The sequence below is a fragment of the Lycorma delicatula genome, chromosome 13 (assembly GCF_047948215.1).
Source record: "Lycorma delicatula isolate Av1 chromosome 13, ASM4794821v1, whole genome shotgun sequence".
NCBI lineage: Eukaryota > Metazoa > Arthropoda > Insecta > Hemiptera > Fulgoridae > Lycorma > Lycorma delicatula.
The window spans coordinates 16,082,399-16,100,254 of NC_134467.1; the positions used below are offsets into that span (position 1 = coordinate 16,082,399).

General features: G+C 28.4%; 1 protein-coding gene across 2 annotated transcripts in view; it reads left to right on the forward strand.

Moving 5' to 3' along the window:
- Positions 1-17,856, forward strand: part of CenB1A (Centaurin beta 1A) — an 88,056-nt gene that overhangs the window by 34,018 nt on the left and 36,182 nt on the right. Inside the window, exons 5-7 of one of the 2 annotated variants that reach the window (XM_075381210.1) lie at positions 970-1,198; positions 10,156-10,251; positions 17,028-17,250. In XM_075381210.1, the coding sequence (XP_075237325.1) occupies positions 970-1,198; positions 10,156-10,251; positions 17,028-17,250 (548 nt within the window). The remainder of the gene's footprint in view (positions 1-969; positions 1,199-10,155; positions 10,252-17,027; positions 17,251-17,856) is intronic. The other variant, XM_075381211.1, reaches the window with a different exon arrangement.

The following is a 17,856-nucleotide window of genomic DNA, read 5'->3' on the forward strand; positions in this document are numbered from 1 at the left end:
CTAATTGGATTATAGAAGACTGGAAAAATGTTATGTTTTAAAAATCACATTCTTATGTTGAGGGGCAACGGCTTCCCATACGTTAGAAAATCTTCTGATGAAAACTTATCACCAGCTCATATCCAACAATCAGTTAACATTTGAAGCCCCTTCTTCTTCATTACTTCAAGTAGATGGATATATTGTCGATATTCTGGAGGAAAGGGCACATTCTGGGTTGTGATGTAAATTCAAAAAAAATTCCCACAAGGCAACGTAGTATTCCAATAAGATTTGATGCCTTGCCTAGTTACACTGCCAAAAAAGTTAAAAACGTTTTTGAAAAATGAAACATGAAAGTGCTCCCATGGCAGGACAACTCCCCAGATTTAACCCGGTTGAAAATCTTGGGGCAATAATAAAAAATTAACTCAAAAATGGAATATTCTACAAAAATTGACCTCATTAAGGCAATATCGGTATGATTTCATGATGTAGAAATAAAAAGAAATGTGTGTTTACTTGTTGAATTTATGCCAAATTGTATACATGAAGTAAGTAAGAATAAAAGAGGACATATTAATTACTAAATAATCATAAAATGTACATATATGATTTTTTTCTAAATGAATTTACTTTTTATTAAATAATGTCTGTGTTTAAATTAATTTGCAAGCTGTTGAATCTCTATATGTGAAGGAGGATAATTTTAAGTATTTAGGTGAGAATACCTTCTTAACTGATTGGTATATCATATCATTTAAAAATATTTAATTATTTTTAACTACTTAACTCTTAAAAATCGTATAAAGTAACGAATCTTAGATGTATTTATTTTTAACTAGTTAAATAGTGAAAAAGAGTGTGTTTATTGCAACTGAGAGTCAAAATGGTTGGACCAATCTTATGCGTTAATACATATAGAGCAACTGAGATAATTGAAAAGTTGATTTATTAATTTTAGTTATTTATTATTATTTTTTTATACAGAGATATTAAAGCTGTTAAAGAATCAAGACATCATTTCGATAAAATCTCAAGTGAATTAGATATAGCATTATCGCGTAATTCACAAGCACCACGATCACGACAATCCGAAATCGAAGATAGTAATAACTTATTAGCTGCAACTAGGACCTGTTTTCGTCATACTGCTTTAGATCATGTACATTGTGTTACGTTACTTCAAGCTCGTAAAAAACATGAAATTTTGGGAACTGTAAGTTTTTTTACTTTTTTCTAATTTTTTTAAAAAATTTACTTAAACAAATTATTTGTTACATGGAAGGTTTGTTTTTATATATATATATATATTTTTTTAAAATTATGTTATTTATTAAAATATGATAATTTTTTATCTGTGGTTTGATTTTGGATTCTTTGATGCTAAAAAACATTTTAAATCTTTTTTAGAAAATAATTTATATGAATACTGTTAATTTCAGAAAAAAAAATGTAAGAGATTATTTAGAAAAAGTTTTAAAAAAATTAACAACTAGCTCTTGCTTGTAATGTTATTAAAATAAAAATAAATTAATTGATTGTGATATGCTTGATGTAAACTTGTTTAGTACCCTAGTGTGACACTTTTTTAAAATTTTTATCTTCTGTTCCTTTTAATTTTGTAATATTATAATCAGTTGTTTTTTTTTCACAAATAAATGATTTATTGTTTTTTAATTTGGTTATAAAACGTATAAATGGCATTTAGCCTGAATAGTACCTTTCAGTCAGTCCAGTAGTGAAGTGTAATACATCCTTGCCTTTTTCCTGATAGTCTACGAGCACACTACCTTGAGAATCCCAAAAAAACAGTAGTAGTGACGTTTCCTGTAGATGGAACCATCTTCGCTTTCTTTGGTGTACTTTCACCTGCGGTTGAACTGCTGTTTTGTCTCTAGCGTGTAATGGTAAATTCTTGTTTCATCTACTGTTATAAAACGTAGAAGAAACTTAGCAGAATTGCGTTTAAGTCTAAACATCCTTGAGTAGTATTTTGTCGAGCCTTTTTGGTCGACTGTTAACAAATCATCGAGAAGAAAATCGTCTCATACCCAAAACACTGAGTAAAATGTAACAGAAGTAGTTGATCAAGATGTTTGTGATATATACCTTCAGTCTCATTGATAATTTAATTCAGTATTGTGGATTTTACAATAATTTCATTGGTCGTATCGGTTTTTAGGTATTTCTGAATAGTCAGCATCTTGAATGGATGAATCAGCACATTTAAATTCAGCAGTCCATTTTTTCCCATCAATAACTAAGGTGAAGAATCCTTTAAAGTTGAATCTTATACTTTTTGTGTGCCTGTCGGGGTTAAACCTTTTAAAGCAAACAGCTTGATATTATTCAGTTCTATTGGTTTTTCAGAAAATGTCAAAACTTGTTTGCTTTCATCAATTCCCACAAACAAGATACTAAACATGTATGCACCTGAAACTTTGCAGCACACCAACTAAATTATCATAATTGACTAATATCATAGTCTTTTGATCATACGTATGAGGTATGGCTAAAAAAACCGGATTTATGCTATAAAAACCTTTATTTTTTATTTTTCACAATTTTAACATTATTCCTTTCAGTATAATCCCCTCCTCATTCCCTACATCACTCCATGCAAATGTTTCATTGGTCAAATTATTTCAGAAAGCATGTTCATGGTCTCCATTGTTTTGTCTTTCACAGGTTTTAACTGTCTTAAATTTTGTTTCGTTCAGTGCTGATTTCAACTTGGGGAAATGGAAAAGTCACACCGGGCAAATTCCAGTGAATAGGGTAGATTTTCCAACTCAGGGATCCTATGCTTGGCCAAAAATGTCTTTACAGACGATGCAGTGTGTGCCGGGGTGTTGTCCTGATGAATAATCTATGACTTGTTTTTCCACAATTCAGGTTGCTTTGTTCTTAGAGTACTTAGAACCTCAAGATAGTAGTATTGCTTAAACATTCATTACTGTATACTTCTTTAACAAAGAATGAGTTCTGTTGTGGATTTTCTGAGTTTCACAAGAAATTTCGTATTAACGCATTGCTCTTTTAAAACATTTAACATTTTTTCCAACGGGCTACAGATGCAACATCCAATACAAAAAAAGGCCACAGCTCGATTAAGCAGTCTGCAGTTGATTCGCAGCAGGAATGGAAAGAGGAGATGTCATGTGACTCAGCTATGTGTCATTTCACCATCACGCATGCACTATTTGTCTGTAGATTGATCAGTTCAGTTTTGTTTTAGCCACACCTTGTACTCCATCTCTATGTCAGGTTGAGAACTTTCCGAATGACCCTGGTATTATTATTTTTTTTTTAATTGTTATGATTGCTTTTGTCAGAATTTAATTATTTTTTATCACCTACAGTTTAGGTAGCTTGATGTGCTGTCAGCAGACAACTTTTTGTAGAAGACAAAGGATTTCATTTTTTACTTTTCTTATAAAATATTCTGTCCTGAACATGCTACTTCAGTTTTGGGAATTACTTGTGCCTCAAGTTAGATTGTATAAACAGTTGTTGCAATTATGGTTAAAATGAATAACTGCTGCTGTTTTATTCTTGATATTTTTAAAACTGCTTTTAAAAAATGGAACTTTTATTATTACATCATTACCCAAAAATAACGATATGTACTCAGTGATATGTAACTATAAGCAGCAATCAATTTTATTAGACTTTACTTCCAGTTTATTGCAGTTTGATCAGTCTTTTTGTACTTTTTAATCTTAGTGGCATTAATAGAAGCTAACCCAAAACTTAAATTACCTGATAAAAAGAAAAGAAAACAGCTTGTTTATACTGTGATATCTTTTATAGAAATTTGTTAAAAGAATTCTGTTAGTATTTCCAGCCAGCTATTAACCTGAATTTATGAGCCTTTCATTGGTTACAAAGTACTGAGTAAATGGTGAGATCTGCAACTTAGTGAAAAGTTTTTAACACTCAATACCAAGCTTAGGAGAAATGTGTGAAAATGTCCTTTTTGAAGTGTCAAGTTAAATCTTTGTACAGTTTGCAGAATAAAGCTTGTTTTCGTACATGAACATCTTGCATTATGTTTTTGAATTTTACCAAAAAATTGTGTTTTTCAAAAGTCTTTGGAAATTCATTTGAAAGCCATGAAATGTTGATTGAAATCATAATTGTTGCCGTTTTCCTCCCCTATCATTCATTTGTACATCCTTCAGTAAATATCTGGTGCCGATCTCCTTTTGATTATTTACTCATAATATTAATCTGTAAATATGATAGAATTGATCTGGGTAGTGTGTCTTTTGGATGCAAAAAAAAATATCACACCATGTATTTAATTGTTAGAAGGACGTAGAATGACAGGTTTCATGCTTTATTCACCTCTGCTGTACTAGTTTTCATCAAAATGGATGCCAGGAATAGACTGTGGGTGAATGATACATATGCACTTTATTCTGGTTTACTACTTCTTTGATATGCCAAAATATTTTGGAATCATCAGTTTTAAGGATACTGTTTATGCAGCACATTATTAATTAATGGATTTCCACTAAAATTTATTGGAACAGGATTTTTATATAAGTAAAATTTTATTGCATAATTTTTTTTAACTGTTTGCAAATGTAAAATTCCATGCGTTTTAAAAATAAAGCACTACGGAAGTGCTACGTAAGTGTAACTGATCTGTTCTTACCAATTTTTGTCATATCTATCTTTCCTTCTTTTTTTACCATATTCAGTTTTTAAAACTAATTAACAATTCAATCTTAATTCTTAAACAATGAAGCATCTTATTTTTATTAATCTAATTTGCATATAGTTTTTAAACTGAAAAAATAAATTCTGTTTACATTATGTAAATTAATTGCTTTCTGCATTTTTTATTTTTATATTTAAGGTGAAATCTAATTGATTAATTAGTTTCTTTTTTTGTATTTATTGAGTTTTGGTTGCATGATATGTCAGTCGTCTTATAGACATTTAGACGGCTTCGTTGATGCGTTTTATTTTTTAATCGGTTTTCTTTTCTTTTTTTATTTGTAGTGAACTATACATAAGACATTTCATTAATTATAACTTAGTTTATGGATTTATTTTTTAATCACATGTAGTTTAAGAAAAGTGTATTTTAACTTTTAATGTAAATGTAAAATAGTTATTTCTAAGGTTTATTTATATTTTAGTTATGCCGTGCCTATGCTAAATGTTATGTAAAGAAAATAATTCCAATTTTTTTTTTCTTTATTAACTGTATGTTACTGGACTATTTTAATTATTTCAACTGTTCTTTCCTGTTTTTTACTGATACATTAATTTTCCATTTTAAATATATCTACGCTTATTCTTTCCTCTTAGAGTTTGCATTTTACCTTTTAATCTACTTCGGATTGGTTAACAATATTATTGCCAACTATATCACCCTGTGGTGTGTATGTATATATATATATATATATATACACGCACACACAAACACAGGGAGATTTTAAAATATGGAAATAGCTTCTTATATCAGAACTGAGGGATACTATTAGGTAGAAAAATGTGCGGATCTGTATGCAAAATTACTGCTGGATGTAGTGTTTGAAATTTTTTCTGCCATCTTGGATCGGTCAAATTGAATAAAATTATTTTTTCAAAGGAAGGTGGACAAGTGATTTTAATGTAAAATTTTACGAAAAATACACTGGCATAAATTGTTTATCGATAAATTACTTTGTTTTCGAGTTTAAAGCAAAGTTGCAAAAACGGGAAAATCACGCTGGTAATAAAACACCTCATAACATGGAACATTGGGTTTTGAATCACAAATATGATCTGTGTAAGAATTGAAATTCAAACTTAGGAAAAACCATTGAAAATAGACCAATAAAGAAGATTAAAATTAAATATGAATAAAATTAAAGGTCAATAACAACTGGACATTTTTCAATATGTAAATATTTATGTTATATTTTTACATACACCCACACTCTCTTTCTCTCTCTCTCTCTCTCTATATATATATATTATAACTTTAACTAACTTCCTTTTAAACTGAGCGTGTGAAAATATTTAAATGTCATCCTTAAGTGCCATAAGTGTAGTTAAAGTTACTCATAGTAACTTTTTTATTTTATATTACCTTCAGAATTATATCTGAAAACAAACTTTAAATAGTTAATGTTGGAATTATTGACCCAAATACTAATAACAGCTTTCAATATAATAGCATTAATAATAATAATTGTAAACAATAACTAATAATTTGTAATACTACTACAAATTAGATGGCTGTGTCAGTTCATATTATTTACTTTAATTATCACAATATTTAATTAAAAAATTTACATAAATATTTTCAGTCCTGAATTACTTAATATAATAAATTTTAAAAGCATATCATTCTGGAAAAAAATGTTCAAAATGCTTCTCTTCTACAGCTAGGCAGTGCAGTATTACTTAAGGTTAGTGCACTGTCACACAATAACTTGTTATATTATGTATGGTGGTATATGTGATAGTATTTTGCAAATTCATCAGTTATATGCCTTTTCAATTCATAAATATTTACAGAGTTTGTTTTATATATATTTTATTTTAAGTAATCCCAAAAATAATAATCTATAGGAGACAGATCTAGAGACTTGGAAGCCCATTCTATATCTTGTCTAGGACCTAACCAACAATCTGAAAATGTTTCATTTAAAATTTTCCAGGCCCTTAGATAATATTGAGATAGCATCAAATTGTGTTGAAACCATGAGTTATCTAATTGTTTTCCAGAATTTTCTTGCATATTTGGTAAAATCCATTGGTTAACCAATGCAATGAGCATTTCCTGTAAGATTTCCATCTAAAATAAGAGATCCTACAATGTGATTACGAACAATTTCTGCCCAAACATTTACTTTTTCAGAATCCTTTGTATGATCCTCTAACATCCATCTGGAATTATAATTGCTCCAGTATTGACAGTTATGCCTATTCATATAGATGTTTAACATGAATGTACTTTCATTCATAAGTATTATTGAATTAGACAAATTTACGTCCGAGTCTATTTTTTCATTATAGTATTGCCAAACTCAACACGATTATCAACATTTTTTTTTGAAAGGTAATACAAAATTTCCTTCTGAAGGCAATAAAAAATAAAGAAATCAATAATGGATGTTTTACTTAGTTTTATTACTACCAGGATTTTGATTGCTAATAACTCAAAAATGGCGGCATTTATTGAGAAATTGTGTTTGCATTTGTTTTTCTTGTAACATTTTACATTAATGTCATGTATTGCATGTCCACCTTTCTGTTTAAAAAAATAAACGTTTGATGCAATATGATGGATCTAAGATTTAAGATGGTGGATAAAAATTTCAAATGCGTCATAAATTAATAATTTTGTAACTATGTAGATCTTGTTTCTATCTACTAGTATCCTTGAGTTTTGAAATACGAAGCCATATATGTGCTTAAATATTGTTAATTTTTAACTTAACATTTTTAAAATGAAAAATACATGCTTTATTTAAATCATTTTTAAGATTCTCCTCTCTTCATTATTTACTATTAAATTACTTTAGTCTAATGTATAATTTAATGTCATTCTGATATTTAACTTTATTTTTTATCAAAATTAAAAAAATTTACTTGGTAAACTTAAGGATAAAAATAATATATATTCTTCTTGTATTGCAGAGAAACTTTGTTCCTATAACTTAAATTGCTTTTCGTATACTTAACATTTCATTTAGTGCTTTCGGTTTCTTGTAAATAGTTTTTATCATATCAGTAGTTTTTTGTAGACCTATTTTCATATTTTAAGTACAAATCAATCTAAAAACTATAAAATGAATTTTTTTAAATAAAAAAAAAAAATTAAAAATACATTAAAAATAAAAATATAATTTTTTTAGTTTTTAATTAATTTCATTTTTTTTTCAAGTCTGCACCAAATTAAATGTTTGTAGGTAAATGTTTTTAATCTGGTTTAGACTTTTAAGTCAGAATTTATATAACTGAAAGTTTTCTTTAAGTCTATTTTGTCTTTTAATATGTTTATCAATAATATATTATTAAATGTATATCATTTTTTCTTCTTTAAACTTTCTTTTTGTGTTATTGCTAATGATCCATTTATCTTCTTTTTGGCTAGTTAGATATATTTTCTTTAATTGGGTTAGGCATCCTGAGTTTATTCAATAAGTCCGGCCAGTAGGTTTATTATACAGCTGCTAAACCAGAAACAGTCTCAAAGATAGTCTGTATACAATTCCTCTATCAGATCATGTCTAGGATTTACTAGCTCTATTATAAGCTTATCATCCTCAGTAATAAAGGATCTATCATTGTCAGACCTTCAGAACTGATAATAGAGAAGAAAGGATTAAGGATAAAGAAAAAGGAATGGAAGGTTAATAAGTTTGATTACCCGTTGGGATAGATCAGATGAGTTTATGATATCCAGAACTCTTATTTATCTGTAGTTTTATAATTTTAAATTATCTCAAGTTATCACTCTCTTATATACTACAAAACACTGTATAACATGTTGATTTTGGATAACATGGCAAAGTATCCTAAATAAAACACATTATTTATCAGTGAGTTTGTGTTGGTTATCTTGAGTAAAACTACCCAGATATAAAAAAAAAATAGTGGGTGGGATTTGTGTTCCTGCTGCCAAGAGGAAGAGCGACCTGTGCTATAATTTAGATGGAGTTGTTTGTTTCATTCTGCGGTCCTCTGTGGTAGATTGTCCATGATCCTCTCTTTGTTGTGTTTCATTATGCTAATAGTGATCAGACCCTTTGAGATTAGTGCTGAGAATGTCACATCGTGTAGTTGTCACATCCAGTGGATCGTTGGTATAATTTGGTAAGATCTGTCTGTGAACCAGTCCAGGGATTCTTCCTAATCATCCCAAAAATCACTAACTAAGAAGGGTCATCTGACTCCTCTCCTACCATATATACTCTCATCACGAAGTTTATAACCACTTTTGCAAATCTTGGGCCTCTACCAGGTGCATTTCTCCAAGATTTTCCAAGGTTCAAGCACCAAAATAACTTTAGAAGGTGAACTGAAAGAGAATAGTGCTTGGCAAATGAGCTAACTTTTGTAAGTTTCCTGACATATCTAAAATGTATAAATTTCATAATGATCTATGATCTAGAAAAGGATCGGTATGCAGTCCTACGATCTGTCTACTTAATCTCTATATAGTCAATGTCTATCAATATATTGCTAATCATTATAAATATATAGTCAATTTATATATATATATGTGTCATTTAATAATAATTTCCCTGTGTGGGACTACTCAATGTCTAGGGTCTCTAATGCATGGGGTAATGCCCGCCTCTTACACACTTGTTCCTCCTGTAACATTCTAGGGAACCTCTGCCTTGTCCAGTTGTGCAGAATAAGCATAATGAGCTTTGTAATCTTTCTGTAAGTAAACATTTTTAAACATATCTAAATCCCTTGCTGTAGGTGGTTTATATGTTACACTAAATTTGATTAATCTGGCGATTGTCATAATTACTGGTGAATTTAATTAATTGCCTTCAATGTTGAAAAATAACGTATATAATTTATATATTTAACGTTAATTAGACAAGGGTAGTGAGCGAAGCAAGTCTATGTTTTGTTTAGTTAGGTTTTGTTGATATATTTACGATTCGTCAGTACATTGAATCAACATAACCTAACCAAACATAACCTATGCTTGCTAACTTTGACTAATGAACAGAAATGTTTTGATTATTTAAATAATAAATTCAGTAATTACTGCTTATAGTCAAGTTGTTATTTTAATATGTAAAATATGTTAATGTGGAGAATATGTAAAATGACCGGTATATTTAATAAATTGCATGTATATGTATATATATGCATAAACTGCATATTTACTAAGTTCTCAAACATTGGAGGTGATTAATCAAATTTACCAGTAATTATACATAGTCACTGGATTAATCAAGTTCACTGTAACATGTATATAAATAAATATCTAGTATTTTTGTTTTTAATAATCTTTGTTTTTATGTTCTAAATAAATTTAAAAATAATTTTTTTTCCTTATAAAATTAATAATTTTTTGTATAATTATTGCTAATTTTTGTTTGTTTTCCTGATTTTTGTTTTGTGTGATATAATTACATTACAAAGTTTTGTTTTAAATATGTTTTTGATATGTATTGGCATGATGTTGTGTTGCAGTTATTATCATATATGCATGCATGCAACACCTATTTTCATCAAGGGTATGACCTTTGTGAAGGTATACAACCTTTCTTCAGATCATTAAATGACGAGGTAGTATTTTTTATTTTATTATTGTTGTTACTAGTTATGTGTTATGTATTTTTACTTCCTTATATGAAGTAAAGGAAGTATTGTGATCGTGAAAAATTTCAGTTTTCAGATTTCAACGGAGATATGCATTTTGGCTATTCCTGAATCCATTTTGACTATTTTGATGTGATGTCTGTACATATGTACTTCGCATAACTCAAAAATAATTAGCCATAGGATGTTAAAATTTTGGATTTAGGACTCGTAACATCTAGTTGTACACCTCCCCTTTCGATTGCAATCGACTGGACCAAAAGAATGCAAAAAAACCCAAAATCCAAAAAGTTTTGATTTTGGACTTTTTCTTAACTGCAGTAAGCTCTTATTGAGAGCTTTTCAACGATATGTTATAAGTGGTACTTATTTTCACTGGTTCTTGAATTGTAGCCAAACAAAATTTCAATTAATGAAATATTTGGATCATACAAGGGGAAGGTACATCGGTTCAAATCCAACTCCATCTTCTTTTTTTTAACTTTTTTTTTAATTTATGTGTATTGATGTATTAATAATTACCTCTGATTGTAAAAAGATTTTACAATAAATAATTAATAAAAAAAATAAAAAAAAAAATATGAAAAAATATCAGAAGTTATTAATGAAATAAAATTTTATTTACTTTTCATTTAAAAAAAATGTATATATGTAATTTAACAGGCATACAAGGAAGTCATGTGTTCACATCAGATTTTTTTTGTGTACTATACGTTGTGCTTATTCGAATTGTGTTTTTATTTATTTTGTTGAGATATTCAGCAGGATGGTACCACTTGGACAATATTTTTCTACATTTACTTAGTGGAAATTTTATAAGAGTGTCAATAATCTTTTAGTTACCAATAATCTCTGTTAATTGATCGTATTTGTTGTTGTCCAGTAGTTTGGAAGTCTTGTGTAACAATTCTTGTTGACTATTTTGTAGAGAAATTCAAGAATTTTTTATGAAAATTTATAACTTTTAAATGAGTTGTCCTTTTATACTGAGAAATTTTTTCAACCAAATATATACCCATAAGTGAAGTATGAAAAATGCTGTAAAAAAAAAGACATGTAATGATGTTGATGCACATTCATAATTAATCATTCAAATCTAATTTGAAATATGTCACATTATCAGTAGATAAACAGAAAGTAATAAAAATAGATATGAATAAATAAGTTAAAACAAAAGTAATAATGATAATATTAATTTAAAATAAATATTTGGGCCTTTCAAAAGAAAGTTCTATTGTATCTTTTTATGTTAACAGTTGTTTTTTCTTCTTCATTAATGAATCTGTCTTTTAACAAATTTTAACTGAATGCCATGTATTTTTCTAGGTCCTGAGCATTGTTCTTCATTTTCCTTCTTAATTTTGGCAAGTATCCCGATTTTATTTACCTTTCCTTTCTTTTTTGAACATTTGTTAAAGGAAATATCTGCGCATTCTAAGATACGAGGGCAGTTCGGAAAGTAACGTCCGTTTGGGTATAAAAAAAAAAACCTGCATAGATAAAAATACTTTATTATATACAGTTTAAAACTACAGCTTTAACTATTTTTCAACATAGTTGCCATTTAAATTCAAGCATTTGTCAGCGTTAGCGTTTCACTAATTTACAAATATTTTCATAAAATTCAGCTGCCTGGGTACCTAGCCAACCTTTGACGGCAGTTTGAAGTTTGTCGTTGTCATCGAAGTGCTGTGACAGAAGCCATTTCTTCATGAAAGTGAAGAGCACCAAGTCTGAGCTGTAAGAGGGATGATAAAAAATGACCCATTGGAATGGATTCTGAAGTTCTTGAGTTTTTCAAGCACTGTGAGGATAGGCATTGTTATGCAAAAACAACACCGGATTACAGCATACTGCGATGTTTGTTCTGAATGGCTCGCCTAAGTTTCTTCAAACTTTCTCAGTAGATTACTGAAGTATTTGTAATCGTCATACCATATTCCTTAAAACTTTCTAGAAGAATTCCCTTGGCATCCCAAAAAACAATAGTGATAACCTTCCTAGCTGACAAAATTTGGTAGGCTTTCTTTGGCTTGCATGGAGAACTGGCATGGTCCCAGGCCATCGACTTTTGTTTCATTTTGGCGTTCACGTGTGCCACCCAAGTTTCATTCCCAGTCACAATTCTCTTCAAAAAATTTTCTCCTTTCGCTTTGTAGCGTGAAAGGAAGGCAGAGGCCCATTCATTTGGTTTGACGGATCTCTGTGAGCATTTTTGGAACTCACCGAACATAGAACTTCTGATAGTCTAATTTATCGGTGATAGTCTCATACAAAACCGTACAAGAAATTTGTGGAGATTGTTCAGAAAGTTCAGAGATGGTGAATCTTCAATTTTCACTCACTTTTTTTGTCAATTTCACCGATAAGATCATCAGTCACAACAGAAGGTCTACCTTCTGCTTCTCTTCTTCTTGTTCTTCCATTGTTAAAAAATTGAACCAATGCACACTGCATTGTCATTCTTAATGTTTAGGCTATATACAGTACACAACTGGCGATGGATATCTGCTGTTGAAACATTTTGTGCCCAAAGTAATCTTATGAGAACATGCACCTCGCACTTAGCAGGATTTTCTTTTGCAGTGCTCATGTTTTTAGGTTATAACAAGCAAACGAGCTAAAGTATGCCGCTTACACTGACACAGCTGGAAGCACACTGATTCAGAGCAACACTGCCATTAGCACTATGCTGCAATGAAGATTACTTTCCAAACCGCCTTTGTATATGAAGACTTATCTTCTCATTTGTCATTTTATGTAATCATTTTTCAGTTTCTACATTCTTCATCTGACCGTACCCCATAATTATCAAAACACTTTTTCTTTTTATAATCATCCATGATTCAAATCTTTTTTTCATGTTTAGCCTCTGGGAATCACCATCAGGCATTACTTCAGAGGATGATATGTATGAGCGTAAATGAAGTGTAGTCTTGCACAGTCTCAGTTCGACCATTCCTCAGATGTGTGGTTAATCATGATTCAAACCTGTATATTCCTTACCAAGTATTTGACAAACCCTTTCTTCAGTTTGATTTTCGATCCTTTTTTCTATCGATAAAAAGTTTTATTTTTCCCTTCACTATTTCTCTGATTTTTATTCCTTATTTTGTATTTCTTGTATTCCTATTCTACTCTTTATATTAATTCGCAATTGAGCATTATAGTGTAATAATAAATTATTCTCAGTAATAAAAATCACACTTTATACTTTTATGTTTCTTGTAAAGTATGAGCACTTTTGTAATGATCACTACTTCAGATCAGATATTATTCATTTTTTTTTTTTTATATCTGTTGAAGTCGTGATCACTATGATCATATTTTAAAAGAAACAAATTTTTATTATTGATTATAATTTACTCTTTAAATATCTAATTTTAAAAAAACCTGTGTTCTGTAGAGGGCTTTTCCTTTCATAACTTATGACTTCGATTAGAAAAGTATTGGAATTGTAATACTTTTTTATAAATATTGGTAAATTTTTTTTGTAGAGTTTTATTAGTAACATTATATACATTTTGTTTCATTTTTAAAGTATTGATTTTTTTATTTATATATTTTTCTACCGGTATCCCTTTATACCGATTGATGATGATTGTTTTAACAAGAAGTGCATGTGATTTATATTTCTTATCAACATATTTAAAGCATTTACCTTTGTGATGAATTTTTTTACGTGTTTTTGATGTGGATTTGTAAGAAATTGTGTAAGATTAATCAAAGGGTTAAGTTTTAAATATAAATGTTTTTAGAAGGTTAGGTTACCACTAAGGTCATTAAATTAGTTAAAAATAACTCTTTAATATGATAACGAAATATATGTAATCTATGTGTAAATAATATATAAGGTATATATATATATATATATATATATGTAAATCTTATGTTCTGTAATTTATATGTGAAGAAAGGATGGTGCAAATATTATGTGCCAGAAAGTGGGCAGTATCGGGTAAAACAAATTTAGGAGATAATGTTTGTTTATTTCAATGAAGTCCTTGTTCAGAATAGTTATAGGTTGACTAAAAAAGTTCTATTTGAAATTATTTTAATAGATTGTAAACCTAGGAAAATAATTTGTCTTTTTCACTAATTTTTAATGTTTAACAGTTAAACACATACAGCATTTATTATATCAATAAAATAGGATAAAATATTATCAGAAAAAAAAATGATTTGAATAAAGGAGGAAAGTCTTAAATGTATAAATGTGGTCGATAATGAAATAAGTGAAATACCATTTATATGGATGTGGTTTTTTTGAATAAGTGAAATGTATATAAATATATGTTTATTGTTAGATTAAGCTAATTAATTTTTATCTAAAGTCTATTTCTAGTTTAAATTATTATTATTAAATCATTATGATTTTAGAAATAGCATGCTTCTTCAGTGAGTCATACTCCATGAGTCACACTCATGTTATTATTCAATGAATTTTATGTTAATTGTACATCGGTACAAAGAATATAAAAAAAAGTTATATCCTGTTTATATTTATTTATTTTGAAGTCTTTTATGTACATTTTCATAAATATAAGTTCATTTATGTCTCATTTAAAAATTTTTTTATTGATTAAAGTTGTACTATTTTAGAAAAATATTGTTAGATTTTTGGTTAACATAGTGTGGCATTGCAGTGTATTCATTGAAGGTTTTACAAAAATAAAGAAAAAGAAAGGAAAAAAGCTGGCAAGTATTAATTGACTTTCCTGGCTCAATTAATAATGAAAATTAAAAAAGTTAAAGTCAGAAAACACAGAATATATGTTAGAAAACAAAAACACAGTATATACATATATATTTTAGAAGCAAGGGAATTTAAAAAGATTTTTATAAAAAATATTCATATATAGGTTAAGCTTAACAAATTTGCGTTTAAGTAAAGTTTTCTGTAAATCTAACATCTTCATGAATAGAAACTAAAATTAGAAAAAGAACATTTTCAAAAACGTGTTACTGCATTTTAGATCCGGGGTCTGTTATTAAAAAACTGTAGACATTTCTTAGTAGCTCTGTATATGAAATATAAACTTTTAATAAATTAAAAAAAAAACTAAAAACTAAAGAGAGCTAAATAAAAACCCCCAAAAAAAAAACCGGTACTTACGTATTAACGCCACCGCAGCTACAGCTTTATTTAAAAACAAAGTAGTCAATCGGATTTCGGTAGAAAATGAACAGTCTTATTAATTATAATAAATGATTATTTATATTTATTTATTTTAACCAAACTTAACCTATGCTCGATTCGCTCGCTAACCTTGACTAATTAACACCGTAATTTTTTGAGTATTTATTTAATAAATTCAATAATTATTGCAATTATTTAAATAATCAAAACACTCCTGTTAATTAGTCAAGGTTAGCGAGCGAAGTGAGCATAGGTTAAGTTTGGTTAAATTATATTTATAAAATAAATAAATATAAATAACCATTTATTAAAATTAATAAAGAGACTGTTTTGACTCTATATCAGTTCATTTTCCACCGAAATCCAATTGACTACTTTATTTTTAAATAAAGTTGTAGCTGCGATGACGTTAATATGTAAGTACCAAAAAACATATTTCAATTTTAAGAGGTAGGGTTTAAAATTTTTTTTTAATTGTTCATATATACATAGTAAATAAAAATTGCTTTAATAAGTTTTTTCTAAACACCTCTGAGGAAAATCAAAATTGTTTTTTTCTTTTAATGATATTCCCATCCCTTAATGAATTTTGAAAAAAATAATTTGATCAATTTCTCAAATAAAGAAATATTTGAGCCAAATTTGAAGAAAATTGGTTTGGTCAATCCTGAAATATAAGGCGTTAAAAAGTATGACACTACATATATACATATATTTTTTTCGGGTTAGATGAATTAGTTGGAGCCTAAAATGTAAAAATTTGAAAAACCCATTTTTGATACACCATTTCTTTTTCCTTTAAGCTTGAATAATCGCTGGGAAAGTAAAACAATAATTCTGAAATTTTAATAGACATAAATATCACTTACTGCATTGTTTTAGGAAGGAAATAAATCCGAATTAGAAAATCAAAATAAGTCAATTTTAGAAGGGGAAATAAATAATGGTTGGTTCCAGCAAGATGCCGCCACAGCTTAATAGGTCAATGACTTTTTACGAAAATATCTTTGTCGAACGAATCATTTCAAGGTTTGTGGTGTGCACAATCATTTTATCTGACTCCCCGAACCGAAGAAATTACTTTCTATGGGAAGCAGCAAAACAACCAGTGTATTGCAACAGACCTCACATGATTGGCGAACTAAAATCCACAATATCACATACGTATGAGACATTCCAATACATCAGCTGGTTAAAGTGTTTAAAAACAAATTGAAACAGTGCAGTGTTATTCTGATGTTGGAGGAGGTCATTTTTAACATCTTTTATTACTGTAATATCCGTTTCTATAAAATAACGAATTAAAAATACAAAGTAATAATTAAGAAAGTACACTTCTATAATTCCAGTGCACAGTAATTTTTTGAATGCACTGTATTATGTAATGTGTGAGGTCACTTTTGATTGTCAAGTGTTGATAAATATGGTTAATATTTTTAAAATAATGATTTTATAATTGCAATACATTTACAGGTATTTATGGAGAATATTATGACAAATTCCTGCTATTATTCCAACATCTGTCACTATTATCTCAGCAAATTGTCTTTTGATCAATAATTTTTATTCTTGTATTTTCTATTACCTATTAATCATTTTACAGGTGGGTGAAATGCGTTCAGATACATCAAAATTAGAAAAATCATTCGGAAATAAACATACTTTGGTTAATAGTAATGATATTGTACCCATGGATAATAAAGGTAAAGTTGGATTACCACGTATTCAAGGTTATCTTTTTAAAAGGACTTCAAATGCATTTAAAACCTGGAACAGGAGATGGTTTTATTTGAATGACAAGCAACTTGTGTATAGAAAAAGAACGGGTATGTACTTATTACTACTAATTAATTATTATATAATAAAGTTCTTTATTAAATTCTTTTTACAAGTTTTGAATAAATTTTTTATGAATCTTTTAGAGTGTTACTTTTTGCAACATCAATGTTAATTTTGCACGATTATTTCTTGATAATCCAAATAATTATGGACTGCAAGCTCATTGGATTATTGGAAATACAGTATTTAAGGCAGGTTAACATAATTATTACACGTTGATAATTTTAATGCATTTGACAATAATAGGCTATATTAGATTATTTAAATAAAACTAAATTTAAGAGTACTTTAGACCTTTTTAAAAATAATTTAATATGTCTATTTGTTTTTTTTGAAGAGTGTTTTTTCTTAGCCGCTTGATAACTTCAACTTTTAACAAATTTAAATTGTCAATTTGGTAGAAATTTCCACTTTTCTGAAATTGAAATTTAGTCTTTTCCTGTAATATTAATCTAGAAATTTCGGTAACCTTTTGCACTCATAGAAGAAAACTATCAATCAAGAACAATCAAGTCATTTTATATAAAACTGACATGTAATGAGGAAATAATTAGTATTATTAAAAGCATGAAAAATAAAAAGTCAATGGGAAT